The sequence below is a fragment of the Sturnus vulgaris genome, chromosome 18, assembly GCF_052056855.1.
Source record: "Sturnus vulgaris isolate bStuVul1 chromosome 18, bStuVul1.hap1, whole genome shotgun sequence".
In the NCBI taxonomy this organism is placed as follows: Eukaryota; Metazoa; Chordata; class Aves; order Passeriformes; family Sturnidae; genus Sturnus; species Sturnus vulgaris.
In genome coordinates this window covers 2975550-2999651 of record NC_142260.1, presented here as the reverse complement: position 1 = coordinate 2999651, position 24102 = coordinate 2975550, and the positions used below count along the sequence as shown (strand labels likewise).

At 42.7% G+C, this 24102-nt stretch overlaps 1 protein-coding gene across 6 annotated transcripts in view; it reads left to right on the top strand.

Annotated features, from left to right (window-relative positions):
- DENND2B (DENN domain containing 2B) overlaps positions 1–24102 on the top strand; it is a 146179-nt gene that overhangs the window by 84911 nt on the left and 37166 nt on the right. For all 6 annotated transcript variants that reach the window (XM_014876289.2, XM_014876288.2, XM_088175338.1 and 3 more), the window contains 6 exons: positions 1052–2266; positions 5889–6025; positions 16185–16333; positions 19340–19555; positions 21801–21897; positions 22845–22889. In XM_014876289.2, coding sequence (XP_014731775.1) covers positions 1052–2266; positions 5889–6025; positions 16185–16333; positions 19340–19555; positions 21801–21897; positions 22845–22889 — 1859 coding nt within the window. The remainder of the gene's footprint in view (positions 1–1051; positions 2267–5888; positions 6026–16184; positions 16334–19339; positions 19556–21800; positions 21898–22844; positions 22890–24102) is intronic.

Below are 24102 nucleotides of genomic sequence, written 5' to 3'. Positions count from 1 at the left end.
GATTTTTTGGATTAATATACAGAAATTGGAACTTCTGCTGTAGATATTGGCTGGCTGTTGGGAAGAAAACAATATAGCAGCAGAGATCTTCTGAATCTCTTCTCCCTTTGCTATAGTGCAGACATTTGCTCCTCTGATTTCTTTTGGTCAAGCAGTTTCTTTCATTTGGATCTTTCCTGTGTACAGGACAGTTGATAAAAACCAGCTTGTTGTCCACAGTCTTCACACAGCATAAACTTAATAGCATATGCAAGGCATTGCTTAGGGGTCTTTGCTCTGTTTCTTGTACTTTTTGGAACAGAAAGGAGTTATTGTTAAAGGAGTTGTGATCGTTTCTGCTATTATTTGTATATATGGATTTTGGCAGGGCGGCAAACCCCCTTTTTGACATGGTTTTGGCTTAATTTCCTTACTGCTGGCTCATCACTGATGAGCCAAATGATTAATGTGTTATTTAATTTCCTTGTGTCTTTTTGTTCTTAAAAGTCCTTGCAACAATGTACAAAATCCCGGTAACAATAGCTGACTTTGCAAACCATGGCTAGAATTTGTTCCAAGGGTTTTTTCCAGGGTAACACTGAGATCTTTCTGTGTAGTTTATGTTCTTCAACACATAGTGCGAGCAGATCAATGTGTTTTCTCAGTGTGTAATATTATTTTGATAAGAAATCACTTCTGTTTGATAAGGGGAATTTAATCTGTTGGCCACAGCATCAGACCAAAGACGAACCAGGTCTACTCGTCTGCAGGTTGTAGATGCTTTCAAGGCAGAGGTTTGCTGTGAGAATCTCAGCTGGCTTTAAGTTCAGGAAACTTGGAAGAGGTGGGGGTGAGAGGTGAGAAAACTTGTTCTGGATGTGCCAAGTGTCCTGCTCATGGTCTATCACAGTTACAGGCTGACACCTCCCACCCTGACTCTGTGGCTGAGTGCTCACTGCTGGCTTAGTGATGCTTTGGGGCCGGAGAGCGTGGAGACCTGCAGCCAGAAGAAAGCTGGCAAATAACTCCGGTTTCCCCAAGGCTTTGATGTTTTATTTCTTTCTGTTTCCAGGTGCCAGTCAGCCACTCTGCCACCCTTGTTGTCCCCACAGAGAAGCCCTGCCTACCCCCTCAGCGACAGCGAGGACTCTTCTCGCTCTACCGGGCTCTCCAAAGTCTCCGGCTCCCGGCTGTGCCTGCAGGACCGGAGCAGCCGCGCGTCCCCGCTGCGCAGCAGCTCCACGAGCCCTTCGGACACCGACTGCCCGAGCCACCCCCTCAAAGCCATCAGCGTGGGTGCTCTGGACAAAAGGCTCTCCGTGTTCAGGGCTGACCAAAAGGAGAGGCCACATGAGGCTCAGGATGGGGAGGCGATAGGGAGCCATCCACTCGCCCGCAGCACTCTGTCCTTGGGCACTGCCAGCAAATTGAGGACCCTGTCCACCAGCAGGGTGAGCGTCCGCTCGCAGGCGCTGGACATCAGGCAGAAGATCTCAGAATGGGAATGTCGCCGGGAGCTGTCCCCCAGGACCAGCGTGTGCATGGACAAGAGGGATGCTGGGGAGAGGTCGGGCAGTGAGAGCTGCCCCAGCGTGCTCACCTCTCCCTGCAGCGACAAGACCTTTGATTTCAAAGGGCTCAGAAGGATGAGCCGAACATTTTCCGAGTGCTCTTACCCAGAAACAGAGGAGGAGGAACTGCTGGACAGGGATTCCTGCCATCGGTTTGAAAAGAGACCGGGCAGGAGCGAACCTCCTTCTTCCACTTTCCTTAAGAGCCACGTGAGGAAAGAGTCCTCTGCTGTGCTCAACAGAATCCAGAAGATCGAGCAGGCACTGAAGGAGCAGTCGGGCAGAGGCCTCCCCCAGCTACCGAGTAGCTGCTACAGTGTTGATAAAGGGAGGAAAAAGTCTGGAACTCTGAGTACTGTGGAGGGACTGAGCGAAACCCTGAGCGATAGCAAAGGAGGGAGTGTTATTTTGGGGAGCGAACCAGAAACACCTCCCGATGCTGAGAAAAGCAGTAAAACAAAACAGGGGCTCGCTGCAAACTCAGCTGGCCCCAAAGCGCTCCTGGAAAGCGCGGCCAGCAGCGCCGTGAATCCCGTCCCCAAACCCAAACGCACCTTTGAGTACGAGGCGGACAAATCCCACAAAAGCAAAGCCAGCAATGGCTTACCTCCATCTCCCACCCCTGCTGCTCCTCCTCCCCTCCCGTCCACTCCTGCACCCCCCGTCACCAGGAGGCAGAAGAAAGAGTCGCGCTTCCACAGAAAATCCCAGAATAGGTAAAAGTCAAGGGAATTAGCTCGATTCTCCAAATAAATAAGTGGGCTATATCTTCGCAGTAGCAAGGTTTTAAATTCTCCTTCTAATGCAGTGCTTTTGACAAAGGAAAATCTAGAAATTGCATGCAAGACAAGTGTTTTTTTCTGCACTGATGGAATGCATTGGTACAATACCTTTGAATACCTTCAGTTTTGGAGTTCTAAAATCTGCATCCCTCGATCCCCCAAAAAAGCCCGAGGTTGGGTATGCTAAAGGTTATCTAATTCATTCTAGCACAAATGCCCTTATTTGTGATTTTTCAATGGATCATGATTTTATTATTGTCCCTTAGTGGGACCATAGCTGATCCCTCATAGTCTTTTCTTCCTGTAAAATGTACCTGCAGAGATTTTTTATTTCCAAAGTTCATTACTATAGCAGTTGTATCAGTTTTATGCAATGTAGGTGCTTTTATTTAATTCAGTCCTTTGGAATATTATCCTAAATTATTATTAACAGCTGTAGAGGATAAATGCTGAGAAAACTGTTTTATCACAGAAAGTCCTCTATGTCCTTCCTGAGTTAATGATGGGGAGAGTGTATGGCTACAATTCCCCAGCAATTTGTGGATCTTGGATTGTTTTAATCACGTTATTCCTCTTGAGTTTTAGACATGGTAAAACTCATTCTGCTCATTGCTTGTAAAATTGTAGGCGTAGTTGTTGCTAAGCATTCAAATTGCAGCATTTTTAACGAGTTCTTCATCAATCTCCCTTGATACTTAGTGATGAGATTTGCAAGAAACTGCTAAACAGCATCTCAGATGCACACTATCCCTTCAGATTCTGCTGCTTGGCTCAATTATTAGAAGTTTTTTAGCACACCCTCATCTGAATTATACTAGGACAAGAAGAGAAGAGGAGCCTTCAGGTTCTGTCCTTTTCTCTCAGGAGACACCTGCTTCTGAAAGATCAAACAGCTCTGCTGAGGCATTTTGTTCCTTCCAGAAAAGTGTGGGGGGATGTGGAAAGTCAAGATCTAATCAGCAGTGCTTGTCTTTGAGTCCTGGAAATAATCTCAGAGGAAGTAAATCTAGTTTTTAAGGAAAATTTGTGAAGGAAAGCTGCCCTCAGTTTGTTCAGCACAGCATTTGCAATGTGCAGAAGACAAACAATAATTAAATGTTCTGGTGTAAATGATACCCTTTACTGGAAAATGGGCTAGTAATCTAAGAAGCACAGGATTTTATCACAATGAGTTTTTGAAATGAAGTTTTGAAGCTTCTCTCCAGAAGAGGTAGAACTCTGCTTGCACCTGCTTTTCTGCAGATTCAGTCTCCTGTCATAGAAGAGTTAGACAACAGCACAGTTCAGCAAAGGAGCTACAGGCCTGGGGGAAATGGGCCTTCCAAAAAGTATTATTTATCAATTTAAATTGTAGAATATAAATTGTAGGATTAACAGGGTTGTTGTGTGTATCAGATAATTCTTGCAAATCAATTTGACATTTTACTGGGTAGGTATCCATTCATCTGTAACAGCTTAATCCACTGTACTTTAACGATTTCTCTGAATACATGTCTTGCTAATCACGATCTAAATAAGTTCAAATCAACCTCCCAAAAATCTCAAGTTTGTTAGCTGACTTCAATGCTGAGTAGAAATCCTTTATAAAATCTTAATTTTATTGTCTTTGCTACTGTTCTTCCTTCAGTTACAGAAAGGAGAACTCCAAGATTTACAAAGCACTAAAGACCATACAAGTCATCTAAGAAGGCAGTATTTGGTTGATAGTAATTACGGAAGTCTCAGTACCTAAACTGTTCTTTTTTTGAGAACAGACAAAACTCATTGTGCCTGCAGCTTGTAGCTGTGTGTTCAGACTGAACATACATGTGGTTTGCACTCACTGCAATGTCATCAGAACGGACTGAGGGCATTTATTTTCCTAATGCTTCGGTTGAAAGCACTGGTTTTATTTTTGGTGGTTAATCCAACATTCTAGCAATATGGAGGGAGTTTCTCATGTTTGCCTGGTAGCAGAAAGCCAGGCTGGATGTGGGGAACCTGGTGCCAAGAGTAGTTTAACATTTCAGAGTGGTGTGAGCTGGGTGTTCCCCAGCAGTTGGAAATCCTCTGGCACACACACAGTGCAGGGGAGGAGTGTCACAGGATAGGCTGGGGACACGAGAGACACAGAGCCATCCCCATCATCCTATACAGTGTCACCACACCACAGTGGTGCCTTGAAATCTATAGGAGCTGGATAATTAACTACTTCAGAAAGTCTCATTTCATACACAGCTGTGCCTTCAGTGTGTCAGCATCCTTGGTAACTATGAGTAGCTGTGGATGGAGGAGCAGTGTCTGGATCTCACATGCACAGGTTGTTTCTGCCACAATCCTGATGTGAATAACTTGGATCTGGATATTCTCAGGATTAGGGAAAGGAGAGAGAGGAGGCTCTAAGCCTGATCCCAGCTGTAAGTCTGTCCAGCAGACAAACAGGAAAAGCTCATTTCAAATGCAGTGTTCTGTGCAATAGTCACTCTGTTACCTGCAGGGCTGCTCAAGCAAATTCCCAGGCCAAAGTGTCTCATGAGACTCTGCCACTGCCCCATGGATATGCTGTAACATATGCTCCACTCCAGCTGGAAGAAGAGCAAGGGGGGTTGATGGCAGGATGATTTATTGTTAATCTAGCTTGGGGCTCAGAGAGTGCAGTATGGGCACCAGCACAGTCCATGCAAGCCTTGCAGCACCATGGGATTATTTACACTCTGACCTGAGCCCGTTTTCCTCACCATTTCATCCTCAGCAGTAAATCATTGCAATGAATGGCAGCCCCTGTGCTGCTGCCCCTGCAAACCATGGGCCTCCCACCCTGAGTGTAGAGACTGCCCAGAGAACAAGGGCTGGCTGAGCTGGAGAGTGGGAAGAATTTGGGGTTTTCTCCCTCTAGGACTGCTCAGCAGCACTGGGGCAGGTGTGGGTGGGAGACAAATTGTGTGGGTTCATCTGACCCAGCTGGTCCTCACCTTCCTGCCAGAAAGGCCAAACCTTCAGCCCCTGAGCCATCATCCCAGGCTGCTCATGCAGCCCAGAGAGCATTTTCCTCACTGCTTTCTCCTTTGCTGCCAGTTCTTGGCATGGGGCATGCAAGGGATGTGGGTCACTGGCACATGAGTCTCCCTTTGGCATTTATGCACTGAATTCTGCACAGGAACATATCCAAAGGCTCAAGGCACGTGAGTGGTGTCAAACTAAGGGCTACATCTCCCAGAGCAACCAGTGCAAGAATGCTTTGCAGAGACTTTCTTTAGGACAGAGGGTCACATCTTTCTGGGGCCTCTGGAAAGAGCAAAGTAATTTCTAACCTGAGGACTGTGCTGCTAATTTACTCTGTAAACTTGGGAAAAGAGAACGTATTGTCTTGGTGTTTTCCTCCTGTCTGCATATGGGGGATAGCAATACTTCCAACATAAAACTGTCATAGATGGCTCAGCAAGAGACTGCTGTGAGCAGGACTTAGTGTCTGCTAAAACCTAGTCCTTAAAGCGTGATTCTTAACATGCAAATGCTCATCTAAATGTTTGAATAATTTTGCATTCTTATTACTAATTATTATGGTTTTGAACTTTAGAAAATCCTTCGAGTTTGAGGATGCCTCAAGCCTGCAATCCCTCTACCCTCCCTCCCCGACTGAAAATGGAACTGAGAGCCAGCATAAATTTGGATCCAAGAGCACTTTAGAAGAAAATGCCTATGAAGACATTGTAGGTAAGAAGCTGCTGCAGAACACGGGCTCACAGCAGGATGTTGAGTGGCTGTGGGCAGGCCATGGTACTGCTGGGCACAGTCCCTGTGCAGGAATGTTCAGTGCTGTCAGTAAAGAGACATTAAATGGACAATAAATGGGTTTGATCCTTCAGTGCAAATGTGGCTCTCAGGCTGCAGGCAGGAAGTCTTGATTCTTTCAGGCTTCGCTGGGTAGTGCTGGAAACAGACTCTTTGGTCAGCTTTTTGCCAATGCTTTTCAAGAAACCAAATCATTCTTTTTATCGAGGCCTTGGCTTGAAGCCCTGAGTGGTGTAAAAATGTAAAGAACAGGACTCGAGTCAGTGTTTACAGAACGATCCAATAGCAAGATTAACCTCAGGGGCTTGTGTGGTCAGCCTGAGCTTTTCAGGGCTCAGGTGAGGACTGCCCCAAAGCAGTTGTTTGTTACTGTTCCTGGTCTCCTCCAAGTCCCAGTTGCTGGTTAAAGAGGAATTAATTTCCTTTAGCTGTACACCATCGGGAATGCACAACAAAAAACACTGTTTTCATTAAGCTTCATAAGAAAAACATGTTTCTTTTGGTCTTAGAAGGAAATGTATGGCCTATGCATACATTCTTTTAACATCAAAAAAATGTTGTTATAATTACCGAAAATTGGGCAGCCCTTCAGAGCACAGATTTTCCACACAAGTGATGAATATCTGCATTGTTTTTAACTCTTTCAGTGTTATATTATTACAACAGATACAAAGGGGACTTCATTTTACTTTGGACAATGAATCTTTATGTACTGAAAGCTGGAGGGCTACCAAGACAGTCTGGAGCACACATCCTCTGAAGAGACACTGACAAGCTGGGCCTATTTAGTCTGGTAAAAAGGCACTCTAATAGTGCTTGCAAATGTTTGAGAGGCAAACAAAGACAATAGAACAAAAGTATTCTTGGTCATATCAGTTGATATAGCAAAGAACAGTGGCCACAAATTGGAGCCTGGGGCTCTTTGTCAGACCCAAATTCTGTCTCTGGCTTTGTCAGCCTCAGTGAAAACAGGAATTTACTCTTTCCATTCACTTCCTCTGTGCCATTTAAAAAAAATGCTTTCAGAACAGAAGCTTTCAGCTCCTGCTCAGTGTCTGTTAGTTAAAAGGAAAACTTTTGTAGATACTGAAAAGTCTTTTTCTGTTTAGACCATCCTTATATGATCATCAGCCCTTTCTATGACAAACCACTATGTTATTCATACTTGAAAATGTATTGTGTGTTAGTTACAGTGCTCATCTTTGCTCAGGACTTGTCAATGATTTTAGGTGGTAATGATTCTTTTCCTTGTCTGGTTTGTTAAATATCAAAATAAAATGTGCAGGACTGGTAAGAAGCTTCCTTCAAATGAGACGAAATCTTGGGTTCAGTAAAAAAAAATCATAATGGGCTTTTCCAACTCAAGGGTACTAAAAACCAGCTCCTTCAAGACTATAATTTGGGCATTTTGGCAGGGCAGTGGAAAGAGAATGCAAAATTTCAGATCTGTGGACAAACACAGGAGTTCATTGTTTTGTACTGCTTTTTAACAACCTCTTTCCAAGCACTTCATTGAATACAGCAGTGAGGGGGGAATACAAAATCAGTATAATTCTTATAAACTGTCAGGCATGATTAAAGACAAGCCAAAGTGGTTTGATCTCCGGCTTTAAAGAAACTATCATAGTTTTGTGTATCACATCTGCATAATTTATACCAGTGGTGCTAGACCCCAGTCTCCAAGTAGCACTTTTGTGCTCATGCAAACCAGGTGTCTGCAAGAGTGAATTTATTTTATAGATCTACATCTGCTTCAAAGCTATAAAGGGCTCTGTCACTGTGCTTTGAGTTTTCTTTGCAAACAGTTCCCCTAGAGGTGCTGGTGGTGTTTTCCTGTACCTTGTTGTATCTCCTTGCCTCCCTAAAACTTGTTGTAGTAATAAACTTAATTAAGTGTGTCGTGTACCCCTATCCCTTAGAATTAATATTTGTAATGCAAGGAAGTGTTAAAATACAAGAGAAGAAAGCTGAAATCTTGAGCAATGCTCTAAGCAGTCTAGTGTGAGACAGAAACATAAAAAATTTGGGTTGGGACTGTGGAGTCAGCTGGTCCAGCCTCTCCTCTAAGCAGGGCTAATTTCAACTTTAGATGAGGTTGCTTAGGGCTACATCTGGTTGAGTTTCCAAAATACCATGGGAGGATGGTTTCACTGCATCCTTCTCCACTGCTTAGCCTCCTTTGTGAAGAATGTTTTCTTGATGTCACTGTGAACAAATTTTTCTTTCCATCCAGTCTGAATTCTCCTTATTGCCATTTGTGACTGCTGTCCTTCATCCTTTCACCTCCAGTGCCTGGTGCTGCCTTTTCCATTCCCCTTTCTGGGCAGTGGCAGGCAGCAGCTGGGTTATCCCCCAGCTTTTCACAGCCTAAACAGCTTCTAAGCATGTAAGTGCCAAGCCTGGAGCCATTGTTTTTTTTGGTTACCAAATGGCCTCTTCACGTGGGGCATATACACACTAAAGCCTTGTCTTCCTCCTGGTGCCCTTGCACTGCTTCTTTAATGAGCAAAGCAGCAATGAACTGCTCTGTGTAGTTTATCTTATTTTGAGAGCTGACTTTTATTTAAAAAATAGTAAGTTTTAAGGTATATTGAAATCAAAAAGGATTGTGCTTTGAAATCCAGTGACATCATGAACCAGACATTTTGTTCAATTTCGTAATATTTCTGTAGGCTTTAATAGATGAAATAGTTGAATGGTTAGTTCAGAACAGGTATTGGATTGGAACATAATGATCCATTCTGCAATAATCAAGCAGCCATTGTATAAAGGGGTGCACATTCCTAATATAAATCAGAGCTGTATTCCATGTACAAGGAACCATGTGGACTTCATTCATCTTCTGTACTAGCACTCACAGAAATGTGGCAGTCATAGTAAACTTAACATTGTTTTGCTTCTTGTGGTTTTGAATGAGCCTTTAATCAGACCAAAATTGATGTGGCTTTCTGAATCCGGCTGGGGAAACCACGCTTGGCTCTGTGTGAATTCAAGAAACTATCAAGTATTAAGAGATGGCTGAGATTGTTGCTTCTGCTGTGTTTGTGCACAACAGAATTTCCTGTCATATGGACCATACGGTTCCACTTTTCCAGTCTGCTCCCCCAAGTGCAGCTGAGATGTTGGAATATTGTTATTTAAGGTCTTGTGTCTCTGAAGCATTGTTGACCTGGCATCTAGGACAAAGCACTTGTTATCATTACCAAAACAGGTTTAATAAATAGAGTGAATGTCAAGGGCATAGTATTAAATTTGAATTGAGAAAATCCAGTAAAACCAGGTGAATGAACTAGCATTGCATTTAGAAATTAAATAATGAAGGAAACCTCTGCCAAGACAAGCCTTCTTACTCTGTAACTGCCCAGAGGGCTGTACACAGCAGACCAGGTGGAGATTTCCTCTGAGAGGACGTGACAGATGTGCAGGAAACCCCCTGCCCAAGTGGGCTCCGTGTGTTGCCTCCTACACTGAGACTGTTTAATTGAATCTTGCACCACTCCACGTCTGCCTTGGCAGCTGGACCTGAAGCAGTCAAGGCAGTAAGGCAATGCCTCAAAAATACTGCAGTGGAATCTCTAAAACCAGGATGAATTTCTAAATGGGATCTTGCTGGTGGGTTCCCATTGGGAGTGTCCTGCAATTCACTGTCCCAGGGTAGCTGGCCCTCTTGGAGAGGGTTTCTTATGTACCCTTCTGCTCTCTGGGCCTGCTCAGTGCCATGTTTAGAAGATTTCGAGCTCTTTCAGTAGCTGGACACTTCTATTGACAGATATTTTTGCACCTCAAGAGGACAACCTAATCACTGCTTCCTGTAGGGGAATATAATATAATTGAATCTTGTTACAGCTGCCACCAAAGGTGACTGCTAAGTGAAACAGTGGAGTCATATAAATTGCTTGGCTGTTTTTCTCTGTCACTTTGAGTATTGCTCAGTTTGGGACAATCAGCTTCTTGTTTACTTCTGCATTAAAACAGGACAAGTCACTCCCTTTATCCCTGCTGGTAAATTCATCTCTTTTACACCAATTAGTTGGTTTGATTTCTTGTGTAAATTTGACACAGTGCATGTCATGTAACAAAATGCTGTTTAGCTGTTCTTCTGAGCCCTTTGCTGTGTGTGATCAGAGCTGCAGCAATGATGACTGAGCTCAAGTTGGAAAATATTCCAGCTTGACATTACTTTCAAATTAGAACATTTGCAAAGTTCTTCCAGTGAATGTGGGAAAAGGTTAGAAAGAGAGCAAGCTCATCTTTCGAGTAAAATCCCATCCTCACACGCCACATTATCGCCTGCCATGCTTTTGTAACACATTTTAGTCTGTCATATTATCATCTCATGACAAATCAGGGAGAAATTGGAATTACTGGGCTGCTGTGAAGCTGAAGCAAACTTGGAGAGATTGCAACTCTGCCAGCAGTGCTGTGCTAGCTGCCTCTCTGAAGACATTCTGGGTTTTCAGCCAGACACCAGCAGGTCTCTGGAGCTGGAATTGATGCAAAATGATGGTACAGGCAGTGATCACAGAATAATATATTCCTGTCTTATTCTGCACCCACAATCTGCCTGTGACAGCCTAAAAAGAATGTGAGATTTTGGGAAGTGTAATAGTGGCAAATTGAATAATACACTGTAGGGTAATGGCAGCCAGAGGAGCACATTAAATCAAACAGTGTTCATATGAATCTGTCAAAGAAAGGCCAAATACTTCAGCTGATCCTATTGAATAATCAGCCTGCTGCTTTGTTGTTGCATTTTGATACATGGATTCCAGTTATTTTAATAATCATCTTGTGCCCTATTTAGATCTCAGTTTTTCTCTGTGGAGTGTCTCATCACGGTACCATCCACTACAGCTTCTCGTGACAGTCTCTGTCAGCTTTACTGCCTAGCTTTCTAGTCAATGCTGCAGGTTAGTAAAACAGCAAACAAGACCATGAGCTGCTCCCCCAAATCCTCCCTTAAATTCGGAGACTGTTGGGGTCAGCAGGGTGACACCCCTAAAGTGCAGGCACTTTAGGCAAGATGCTGCTGTACTGTGCTAGCAGCTGCTCATCAGACATTTTCATGCACATGATTTTGGACTGAGAGGTAAACAGGTGATTTTTGGGGGTGCAATTTCTTGTTCATTTATCAGCCATGCTAATTCTTTTCCCTTGTGCTTCATTATGATTGAACTCTCAGCAGTCCCTGCAGAGATAGCAGGCAGGTGAAAGCATCTGCAGTGTTTCTTCTGCTTATTGCAAGAGCTGGAGAAGTTCAGAAAGCACAGGCTGTTGCCTACAAACTGCATGGACCAGGGCCCAAAAGGCTGATTGCATTTTAGACTTGTCACTCTGCTTGTTGTAGATGCTCCACTGCTTTTCTGAGCTCATGGTACTGAGTGGATACCCTGGGTGATAGGACTATAAGCAAATAATGATGGCCTGTAACTTGGTGCTGTTCAGCAACAGCTTTTCAAAGCAGCTGTAAATGTGTGTTAGCTGTAATTTGAGATTGAAATAGTTCCTCTTTCTGCAGATTTCTGGGGTAAATTCCCCAGCTGAGATGCACAGTTGCAGCATCTCGACATTGAAAAAGCTGATCTATGTAGCAAAGATCTTAGCTTGGCTATTTTATGGGAGTGCAGAGATTTACTGGTTTTCATCCATTTGATCTGAACATGCTCATAAACATCCCAGTGGCCCAGTTCTCCTCCAGCACTGGTGGTGTGGATCTGTGCTGGTGTAATTTTATGACTGAAATGAATGAGCAGTGCATGTGCACCTCATTTGTGAGGTGATAACTGTCCTGGCCAGGCAAGCCTGGGCTTTCTAAGCAGCCAGGGGCAAAGGCAGCAGCCTCTTAGCTTGGGCATCACCCTTTGGATTCAGTATCTCTGTGAGTGTTGGTTCCCAGTTCAGGCACCCAATTTAACACAAGTTTAGTAGCTCTTTCCTTTACTCTATACCTGCTGTTCCATTCTTCTCTCTTCCTGGCAGTGCAAAAGGCTGGAGTTAAAATCAGCACTCTGTGAATCATTTAATTCCTCTGATAATTGCTTCTCCCATCTAGAAAGAAATGATGCCTTTCCCTGCTTTCTGCCATTTATAGAGAAGCATCTGCCTGCTTCACTTTTTTTTCCCTCTCAGCCTTACTTTTCACTCCTTTCTCAGCATGAGACAGGCTTGTGAGTCTGCCTCTGCTTCCCATTTGCCACGTGTGAGAGCTGAGCAGAGGAACATTGTGTGCTGCCTCAGGACTCGGTGGGGCTGACTTGCACCACATCACAGCGAGGAACTGCAGCCCCTGGAGGAAACTCATCGATGCTTAAGCTCAAGGCACTGCATTCCTCAGGACTCTTCTAAATATACGTGGTTATTTTATTTTTTTTCTCCTTGGTTTTGTTTTGTTTTGTTCTTCTTTTCTTTCCCTGATGGACCTTTCGTTAAATTGTCCGTGAGATCTTCTGAAGATAAATGTCGTGTAGATAAATGCCCTGAGTTAACTCAGCACTTTGGTACGTAAAACTTGAGAAAATGGGAAACTTGGAAAAAAAAGCCTATAGAGGGAACTGGTCTGGGAGTAGGGATGGTGATTAGAGACAGTATTTGCCAAAGACTTACTGTTTGTGACCATATGCATTCTAGGGGTATGATTCAGCTTCCTTTGAAGTCAGTGATAATCTGCTGTTGTCTTGTGTGGCTGTTGGATCAGCCTCATTGAGACAAGCCTGGCCTCTATAGTGCATAACGTTTCTCCTTTTGGCTTCCAATAGAGACATCCATATGGCAGGAACAAGGACATTTCCTTGCTCTTTCGTTGTAAATATATTCTCCTTTTGCAGCAAATCCAAGCACTGCAGCTTGCAAACATTCCTTGCCTGAGACTTGGGACTGGGAAAGTGGTGCTGTGAGGAGAAAGCTGTAAACCTCTGAGCCAGCCAGTGATGGGGAAACTTTTGTCCTTTTTGTGCTGCAGCACAGCAGTAGCAGCCACCACCACAGGTGTCCCCCAAAACCTCACTGCACGTGGGACATGCACCTGCTGGTGACCACCACGTCCCAGATATTCCTGCCATGGGAGTCACTGTGCAGTCAGATGCAGTTAAATGCTGCTTTAAGGCAATTCAGGATATTTCCAGCATTTTAAGTTTATTTGACACCTTTGATTCCTTGTCCCTTGTACAGAAACCAGTCTGGCTTGCCCCTTTTTGCGTATCAGCAGATACTAAGAAATCGTGGTTGAAAATTCCTGAGGAGATAGTTTATTCATCTGTCTCTTCTAGTTCACAGCTTGAACCAAATACTTAATTCAAAATTCATACCAGAAACCACCTGGTTTTGCTGTTGGATCAGACTATTTCATGATCAAGGATTTGGTGTAAAGGAGCTTCTTTAGAAAAAGGCAAAAAAACAAGTGGTGAGGTGTATTTGATCTCAAGGCATTATTTCAAAGTGAAAAAACTCAACTCAATTCTGAAATAATTTGTTTTCTAAGCAAATGAGAGAAAGAATAGACACAATAGTTCTTGAACAGCAGACCAGCCATCTGCAGAAGCTCTCACAGCTCTAGGGGAAAGGGTTAAAATCCCTGTGGTGTCTCCTCTGACCTTCACATTACACTGAAGAGGAATTTGGCCCAAATTCTCTTTTGGTAGAGACTCTGACTCAGAAAAACAATCTCTGCTCATGGTTCCTTGCTCCTCCCTCTTCCCTCATCCAAGACTTCTCTGGGCCCGTTTCTACTCTTAATATGTCAGGTCAACATTATTTATGTTGAGTTTAACTGGGTTCAAGCAATTCTGTTTTACATTGTGTTTTGGAAAGAATCCCCCTAACATTTATAAATGCTTTACATTGTAAAAAAGGGTTTTTTTTTTGCTGATGGGCTTGTTTCTTCTGGGGAGTTTGGATACTCTGTAGGCTAATGCAGTAACATTTGTTCTCACAAGGCAGCCCATGTTTGAGTGGTGTCTCATGTATCTGGGTATTTTGAAATCTATTAATCCATTCCAAAATGATTGCTTGACCTGTACTTGACTTGGGCTTACAAGAAATTTTATTATGCTACTAGAGCCCAATCAGCTGTAAGTAACAGCATTTTGCAAATTTTACTCTTTACTCATTGCTATGATTATAATTTCTAGAGCTGTAGAGACTACAAGTAACAGAATCTGGGTTAGATATCTATTTTTTCTTCCCACAGGAAGAATCAACTACTTCTATATTAAATATTATTATTATATTAAATTAAATATAATTACTATATTAAATATTTTAAAGGAATATACGTTGCTTATGATTTATCCTGTTCATTGCATTTATCCAAAGGGCTTTTTTCATGTACTCCATACACCTGAAGGTGTTCTTTCCATGAGGCATGAGGATTGGCCATAACGATAGTACAGCCTCTAGAATCAGATTCCCTCTGGATGAAATAATAAGCTGTGATTGCCAAGTCAAACATTCTTCAAGAGCAGCAGTGATTCAGGCTTCTAATTAGAACAAAGCTAAAACATTCACTCTTGTGCTTATGTTTGACTAGAAATCTTACTATGATGCACTACTGAAGCAAAATTGTATTTTTATTTATATTGTGAATATGTGAACTTGCTCAGCAAAATTTCTTGTGGCTGTAATTGATGAATCGAGCAGTCTCACACGTCCAGGCTCAACAATGAAGTAGAAAGTACAAACTGCTTTTGTTTTCTTTTGTACAGTAAGGAAATTTAGTCTGCCTAGAACAACATAGCTGGTAGTCACACAGACTATGTTAACCCAGGCCTCACTCACACTGAAAACACCCATGCCCCAGTTGTCATCTCCTTAAATATTGTGAATATTTTCTGTAACAATGAACCATGCTACAGCTTACTGTCCTCAGCTCTCAGCTGAATTTCTTATATTAAATAGCTTATATTGCAATATATGTATAGTACTAAACCCATGGGTTTTCAAGCCACCTTTAGGTATAAAACTGAAAGCAAGTTGGTTTAAAAGCTTTTAACTTCCTGCATGTTTCTGTAAATCCAAGTCTTTAACTTGAGTAGATCACATTTTTTGAGATGATTTCCTGCTCAAAATGGTTGGAAAACTGGAATGACTGTGTTTGAAAAACCTGAAGTTCTTAATCTGTTGCTGATTATCAACTGCTTGAAAAAATGCATACAAAATGTTAATTTTATTGATGGCACTCATTCATCTTCATGCTACTTTGTTTAGTGAGGGGTCTGCTAAATTCAGGAGTTTTGAGAAGATGGTGTGTATTGGATCTCAGTTAAATATGGACTATAAATTTTGTTTTTCAAATGGTAAAAATTCCAAGACTGGGGTCTGCTTTTTAATATATTTTTCGTTTAAGTAATATTTAGTGATTAATTGGTTAAGCCTCTATATATTACCAGCAGGATGAGCTTCCTTCTGGGACACATTTCACATAACTTGAAATGAATAGCTGCCTAATTGGAAGACAGGATATATTTTAAAGAACACTTTGAGGATGCAGTATGGTTGGGACAGAAATTCTTCTCCTTTTGCATTTTCAATCTTATCTCTTGGCACTGCTGAGCTGGACTGTTATTCCTTTCTTTGCCATCTCTCAGGAGAAGAGAAAAATGAAGGTTGCATCAAGTAAGAATTGTCTTATTGTGTGGAAGGGTGGCGTGTTGAGCACAGTTATTTATTGGTCTTCATTTCACCCCGTGAGTGGCTGTTACAGATTTATAAGATCTACTGATACACTTTCAAGAAGTTAAGTGCCTTAGCTTTTATATATCAATAATTTTTCCACAGCTGCGGATGCTCAGAAGCACGTCTTGTGAAATCTTCACATTTTAGTTAAGAAGAGAAAAAACAAGGGGACAGTAAAAAAAAAAAAATCCAAAGAAACTTATCGACCTCATAGCCAAGTTCTCCTCCAAATACTTCCAGCTGCAGCTAGAGGGATGAGTCATGCTGAAAGCCGAGGAGCTTTTCTAAAAGCCTTTCACTTGGTTCACATGATTTTTTTTTTCTAATTTTACATTCCTGTCTGTTTTTCTTTCCTTAAAAAAAAAAAAAAAAAAAAAAAACAAACCCAAAAACCCCAAACCCAAACGTGCAGGCGAGTCACCCAAGGAAAACCCGTACGAGGATGTGGAGCTGAAAGGGCGACACGCGGGGCGAAAATCGCACCAGCTGTCCGAGAATTCCCTCGACTCCCTGCACAGGATGTGGACGCCGCAGAGCAGGAAATACCCGGCACCTGCGCAGGTAAAGGCAGCGGGCAGGAGCGGGGGCAGAGCCGGCGGGCTCGGCGGCATCGCCCGCAGGACGAGCGGGCACGGAGCGGGCTCAGCCCGGCAGCGCTCCCGGCACCGCTCCCGCTGCTCAGAACCCTCCCACTGCTCGTTTCGGAGTCCGATCTGCACCTCGAGTATCTCTTTGTGCGGCTGCACCTCTTAGGGAATTGTCCCTGCTGCCGCCACAGCGGAATTCGGCTGCTGGTTTTGTCCCTGTGTTGTGGCTCTGCTCTTGGGAAGTTCGTAGTCTGGCGTGTTTATTGTAAAACAGAGAATTCCAGGTAAAAGCCCTGAATAAATACACGGATAATAAAAGAGAAAAACCCGAGTGTCTGCAGTTAACAAGGCTGTATAAACTGTGTTTATAGCATAAAAAGAAAGATGAGGAACTCTGCAGACTTTCCCTTTTGTGGTTGTCAGGAAAATTAATCCAGAAACACCAGAGGTTTATGACCAAAAAGGAGACAGAGAAATCCTTTTACTTTATTCGAATAAAGGAAGAGGCCATGGGACATTCCCCTGGGGTCTCTCAAATTTTTGGAGGATGCAGCCTCTCTTTTTAATCCCAATTTCCCGGCCACATTTCCCTCTCTCTTTCCCCATTGGCTGAGGTACTTGAGAGGCACAGACTTCCCACAACCCCTGATACCTAAGATTCCCCTCTAATGTATAACCCTCCCTTTTAATTTTTAATTCTTATCGAATTCTTGGTTTTCCCTCATTGTTTCTTTCATCTTTCAATATCCAATTTCATTTATCAGCAACCCTACAGTTTGTTTGTAAAGGCAAATATCTTTTTTTCCCATTCATCAATCTCTCAGTGCTAGTTTTATCTACCAGCAGATCCACGGCCTGTTTGTAAAGACAAATCTGTCGTCATGGTGGATTTTCCAAAGCAAGCCTGTTTTTTTGTGAACACCATGAAATGCCAGGTTGCTTTGTTGTTTATGGGATCACTATGTTCATAAGGGAGAATAATCTCAGCACATAATTTTGAGATTCAAAGCACCCTTTAAAGGAGCTTCACTGTGCACTGAATTAACAGAAAATTTGCAGTTGAACAAAAGGTCACAACAATTTAAATTTTTGTCTTGTAAAGAGACTTAGAAAGAAAACTGAATGCATTTTCTTCCACTCGCTTTGTGTGCATTCAAACATCACAATCCAAGAGACAAAAGAAGCATCACCAGGATTCTCAGTGTGCTCCTGGCACATCCTTTATAAACCAGGAGTGACTTCAGCAAAGCTGCTGAAAAAGGAACAATTGGAAAGCAGTAATCAGGCAGAGTAAGGAGAAACAGGCACTGCAGTCATGAGGATAAGAGGGAAATGTCCCTCACAGTGGGATGTGATAATAACTATTTCTGGCTGTGTGTGTGTTAACAGGAGTTGTGTAGCATCCAGAAGATCCCTCAGAGTGTGTCATCAGGCTGGGAACCATGCAGATCCATAGGAAGATGCTGGCCAGTGTTCTCTGTGTAACAGAGGATTATCAAAGAATTTACAGATTCAAGTGGCTTCTGTCAAGTTGTTCAGTAAATAAGGACTCTGGTACCCTTTGCAACAGGACTGTCTTTGTTCTGGCAGCTTCTTTTTGAAATGCTGCTGGGAGTGTCCTGACAGGAGTTAGTCCTGCTATAATTGCACTGTCATTGTGCTGATATTTAAAATGAAGAGACACTAAGAGCGGGTCAGCTTTGGGTCTGGGTAATTCTCCAATGACCAGAAATAGAAAAGTCTGAATTTCCTGAAGAATGGTAGCTTTGGCAATGATTTATCAGCCAGTTTTTCCATCATAGCAACACAGCTGGGTTAGCAACATGACTTTTCAGTCATGGATGATGATAAACAAGATGGAAGAGATCAGAAGGTCAGCAAGCTTCCAACAATCATCTCCAAAAAGAATCCCTTTCCATAAAGTACAGAATGCCACCAGTTTTCCTGACATGCTAACCTGTGGTATACATAGACCTCAGAAAATTGGTGGTGTGGTCATTTTGAATCCCTGTGTCTTTTCTCTTCCTGTTGATTATTTCCAGTTTTTGAAGTCATCAGGTATGAAAGGAATGTTTTATGATGACATTGTATTTGTGATGCAGCCCCTCTCCACAGAAACACCTGTGCTTTATTCCAGGTAGGATGGCACTGCAATCAGTCAGCCAATAAATGAGACATTTGTTGCTATAGGTTTATAGCTTATAACAGAGCTGATAGAATATTAGTAAATGCCAGATGCTTGACATAACTGTGCTTTTTCCTGGATGTGCTGGTGAAGCTTCCTTACAGTGTTTGTGTTTGGGAGGAGTAGGCAGAGACCTGGAGCTGGGCAGAGCTGCTCCTAGGACTGCTCCAAGAGACCTCCAGTTTTTTAAAGACAGATGTTACCTGGTGCTTAATCCTTCAGTGAGATTTTGTCTTTGCCCTGTAGTGATAACAGTTTCATGTTTTAGAAGGAATGCAGGGAGAGTTGTAACTGCACCTCTGCTGATTGTCAGGTCCTAAAACTTCTTAACACCATGAAAATAGAACAAGCTTGATTTTCCTACTTTATTTTTACTTGGATAAAATATCACGAATTTGCTATTTTAGTTGTTACTTTTACACTGAATTAATATTACACTGAATTGTGTATTTACTCTTTATTTGCACTCCTGCAAGTCAGAGGAATGGACCAGGCCTGTTGGGTCAGTGCTCTGCTGTCAGCCAAGCGTTCCAGTTAGATTTTAGGGCTCACAGAATTGATGGGATGTGGGTGCATGGAAATGTAGCAGGTCAGAGACGGTGCTGGTTTTTTTTTGAATTTTAAAGTCTTGGAGGTTGACCCCTGTCACTGTGACTTTTCTCTTGACACACATCCTGCGGGGTGGTGGCTCTCCTGGCACGGTGTCCCTGTGCAGCCACCACTGTGTCCCAGGAGCTGCCTGTGCCCCAGGTGTTGTCAGGAAGGGAAGAGCTCCAGCTGTTCTTGTCCCTGCAGCTGCCCTCCAAGGCCAGCAGCCACTCCCTGCGCGTCGGCAACTGGTCAGAGAGGAAAAGCCACCGCCTGCCACGGCTGCCCAAGAGGCACAGCCACGATGACATGCTGCTGCTGGCTCAGCTGGGCATCCCCTCGTCCCCCTCCAGCCTCAACGAGGACAGCCTGAGCACTGCCAGCGAGCTGCTGTCCACACGGCGAGCCAGGAGGATCCCAAAGGTACCGCGGTGTCGCTGTAGGGGCGGGCACGCTGCATTCCAGCGTGGTCACTGCTCTGCACAGAGAGAGAAAGGACAGCAACACACACGGAGCTCTTTGGGGGAAAAAGGCCAATTTATTGTACAGACAGACCGGATTTAAAGTGTGTTAGTGCAGCCAGGACAGGACAGGAACTCATTGGACAATTGGGAAAAACATCCTTGGGACAGCACCTCAGGATGTGTCCCACGGGAAAGACACCAGGGGTTAATGTTGGTGATGAATTCCACTCTGTTTGTCACCGTGTTGTCACCCTGGGAGACTCCTCCCTAACTGAAGCTGCAGTCAGCTTGTCAGCCTGGGAATGGAGCTGAGAGTCAGGAGAAATCCAGGCCTGAAAGAAATTTCCAAGCTGTAATTCCCCAGCTCTCTAAATGTGTGTGTCCACATTCCAGAAGGCCAATATTCCATTTATTACAACAGCACGCTGTCTTTTATACACTCTACACAGTTTACACTTTCTTCATTGGTTGATTGGTGTAAAGCCATCCACGCCTCTGTTTTCCATAAAACTTTTCTAAAAATACTTTTCCCCGTGCAGGTTTCTTCTTGCTTGTCTTCTTCTCTTCTTGCTCTCCAGGCCAACAGCCCTGATCAGAGAATACTTCTCAAAACAAACTTCATTCATTAACCCTCTCTAAGCCACACACCAGCTGTGGGTCCTACTATACTGGGGCATCATCAGCCTTGGGCTTAGGAGAGCTCAGGTGTCTGCAAGAGCTTATGGATTTCTAGCCAGCCTTTTCAGCCATCACTGAAAGCTCTTTTTGTACCTTAAAGGAGCATTTAGATCAAAATCCCTTCCCTAGAAGTGATAACTTCCAAGTTCTCCAGGAGGAGCAAACATCTGATGGCCATCTTTGCACAGAATTGATTTTAAGGCAGTTCTGTTTACCACACTCTTCTCTAAGCTCTGTGGAGCAGAGTATTGCTGTGTATATAACTTTAAGATTTGGAATGGGTGATGGCCAAGCAATTATTATTTATAACATGCAGCAACATCTGAAGTGGTTTATTTCCCTATCATTTGTTTCCAGGAAAATAACTAATTGGCTTAATAGGTTTCCCTTCATCTACTCACAACTGACCCCATCCTGATAACCATGCTGTCTTGATGAATAAAACTTAATTTTTCGTTTTTCAAGGAGCTTTTCGATTCAAAATGGAATGTGAACAAAACCCCAAGCCACAAGACAACAACCAAAAAACCAACAATACAATACCAATAGAGAGGGGGAAAACTGCCAGTAATGCTTCATTTTGGCTTGTGAACAAAGATGATTTTTATTGTGTATTCAACTCTTTCCTGTTCTTATTAGAGAGCATATTTTAAAGTACATGGCTATAAATACTGTGAATAGAGGGAGATTTTAATGTTTCTGTGAATCAGTTGGAAATTCGGTTTAAGGAGGAAATTAATCCTACATCCTTAATATTTCCTGAATTTTTACTTTCGTGGAATGTATTGTTATACTTCACAAATGGGCACACATCTCTGGAGGCAATCATAGGACTACTGACAGAGTAACTTGCTACTTGATTTTGAGTAAAACTTGGGAAGTTTGGCTATTAATTTTGTACTCATTTTTTTAATTGGAGGTACAGATGTTGTCCTTATGTGAAATTATGATTTCACCATATGAATATTCACAATTTTATTGCAAATCTTGTGATAATTTCTATATTTTTTACTTCTTTACCTTTCAAGATCACATATTCCTGGAGAATATAATTTTTTAAATTGAGATAGTGTTAGTTTTTAGAGGGAAAACCTAAAAAAGTTTTGTTTCAGTTTGTGCTCTGTTACTGCCCTTCTGCTGTATCTATAGCAAATTGTATCCTTTCACTCAGTTTATTTCTCTCTGGAAGCTGAGGTTGAAAAGTTTTTTTCAACTGTATTATAGTTCTATGAAGAAATCTGCTATGAAATTAAATATACTATTCCTGACTTATAAAACATCATGAATATTAATTGTTACATATTTGTGACTCTCCCGAAGCTATAATATTCTGTTTAATGTTGAATTCTTAGTAATCCCAGCCTCTTGCTGAAGACAATAAACACAAGTAATCTCATTAATATTTCCTATTTTTGGGGCAGTTATTAGCTGGTCTATCATCCATGTTTTGTTTGAATACATTAATTGAAAGTCTCCTGGAAGAAAAATGTTTAGTCTTACTGACTCCTCATTTTCTTATTTTTCAGCTTGTCCAAAGAATCAATTCCATCTACAGTGCAAAAAGAGGGAAAAAACGACTGAAGAAACTTTCTATGTCCAATATTGAGACAGCATCCCTACGAGGTATGGAACAAGTGTCATGGTTCAGTGAATCCATTTGGATGCTACAGGATTAACCAATTTCCTTCTTTCCTCCACATCTACCCTGGACTCCACTTAGCTTACAACTTTTTTCTGTGAACAATGATAATTTTCTCTCTGCAAGAGGAGAAAATGGGGATGAGCTAGAAATGAATGAGATTCTCAGTATTGTGTATCCTATTAATCCCATGGTCAGCTAGACTTACCCAGCTGCTTCTTCAGTCCACATTTACTGTAAGTTTTGTCCAAAATTCACAGTTTTGACCCTGGAGTTCTTGCATGCTTTTTTCCTGCCACTCACAGCCTGTAACTCATCCTGTGCTTCAGACTGCTTCTGAAAAAACAGGGGCCAAAAAAGAAATTCAGGCCCTGTTTCTGCAAGAATAGGGCTTTAATACAAGAACCCCTCAGTTACACATCTTGTCATAAGGTTATTTTTGCCTGTTAACTCTAACTCAGTTTGGTGAGTTCTGGTGATTGGGAATGTTGCCCAGGCAGAAAAAGCTTATGAGGATTACTTTCATTTCTCAAGTGCTGCATGATTTAAAAAAAAAAAAAAAGAAATTAAAAAAATTAAAACCTGAAAACAAGAAGTGAAAGGGTTAAGACCCATTTTCCAGAGGACACTTTTGCAGATCAGCATAGATGGGGATTCAGTGCAAACAGTTGCTGTAATGGAGAATGAATTTTGCCCTTTCATCAAAATGAAGTTCTTATTCTCAAGCAATATTGAAACTGAATCCAAGGAAAACACAATCTAAGGAGTAATTCAAACTGTTTATTTCAAGATATTTTAAGACTGAGGCGAAGTGCATGTGTGTATCACAAGGCTCAGAGATGGGAGATGGGATTTTTCCTGGTTGCAGCACAGTGAACTGAGTTTGTTTGCTCTGGTTTTGCATTAACTGATTCCTCTCCGTCCTCTGCAGATGAGAACAGCGAGAGTGAGAGTGACTCAGATGACAGGTTTAAAGGTAAGGGATCAGCCTTCAGTGACTTCTAGTTAAACCCTGTCACACACCTTATCAGTGTGTGCTCTCCTGCTACTGCACATTGTTCCTGTCCATGGCCTGTATTCTCTGTAGTTTCCTCACTCCATCACTGCAGAGCTCCCAAAGTTCCAACACAGGAGGGAGCATGAACGTGGAAAGCAAGGACAAAATGAGCTGTGAAGGTCTAACAAGGATTTGGCAACTGTGTCATTTAATGAAGAGCAGGACCTTTGATAGATTGGCTTTGTCAGCCACTTCTGAGATGCTGATCTGTTCCAGACTGACTACTGGGTGCAGGCTTAGAGGGATGAGATTGGATAAAGATGCTCCTTTCTTATTCATGTGCTGCTTTCACTGTTTACTGCTCACTGCTGTTGGAGGCAAGGATCTGGGTCTGATCCAGCATTGTGGTTCTTAGACTATTTTATAAGTCTGCAGTCTACAAATTGTAGAAATTCCTTTATCAGCACCTGCACAAACTCTGCCTGAGCCAGACCAGTAAAGTAATCTCTCCTTTTCTTAAGTCTTGATACAGAAATAGGCCTATAAGAGCCTAAAAAAGTTGAAGACAGCAGCAACAGATTTCATTAGTAAAAAACCATCATGTTGTTAGTAGGTGAGGGGTAAAAAAGACAAGAGTGTGGAGCTCTTATAAGATATGGGGCAATCATCCATGTCTATCTAATGAAGGTGACACCTGCTTACTGTACATACAGCAAAACTTTCTGGAAAACATTGTCTTAGGGAAACAGATTTGTGCCAGAAAAGTGGTGGTGAGGCCATCCAAATCAGGCTGTATGCAGTGTTGTACAGTGATGTGTGGAAAATGGCTCCTTGCTCCTTTGCCTACCTGTACCAACCCAAAAGCACTTGCAGTTCTGTTTCTCTTGTGCCAGAAAATAGAGGGGTTATAAGCCATGAAAGAAGATTGAGAGGGCCTGGCCCCTCTCTTGCTACTGGGAGGAAATTCTGACCTCACTGGAAACTGGGAGGCTTTTCCCCCATTGCTGAGGAACAGAGGCTGTTCATTCTGATGTCTCTGGAACCAACTGCTCCCGAGTGCCTTTGTGTTCACATCGATGCTCTCTGGGCATCCTGAGCTAAAGACCCCCTTGTGAAGTGCAGCATGACAGGACTCCCTGGGTGCCCATCTGGTGGGATGGGCTCTTTGGTTTCACCTCTAGCAAACGTGAAG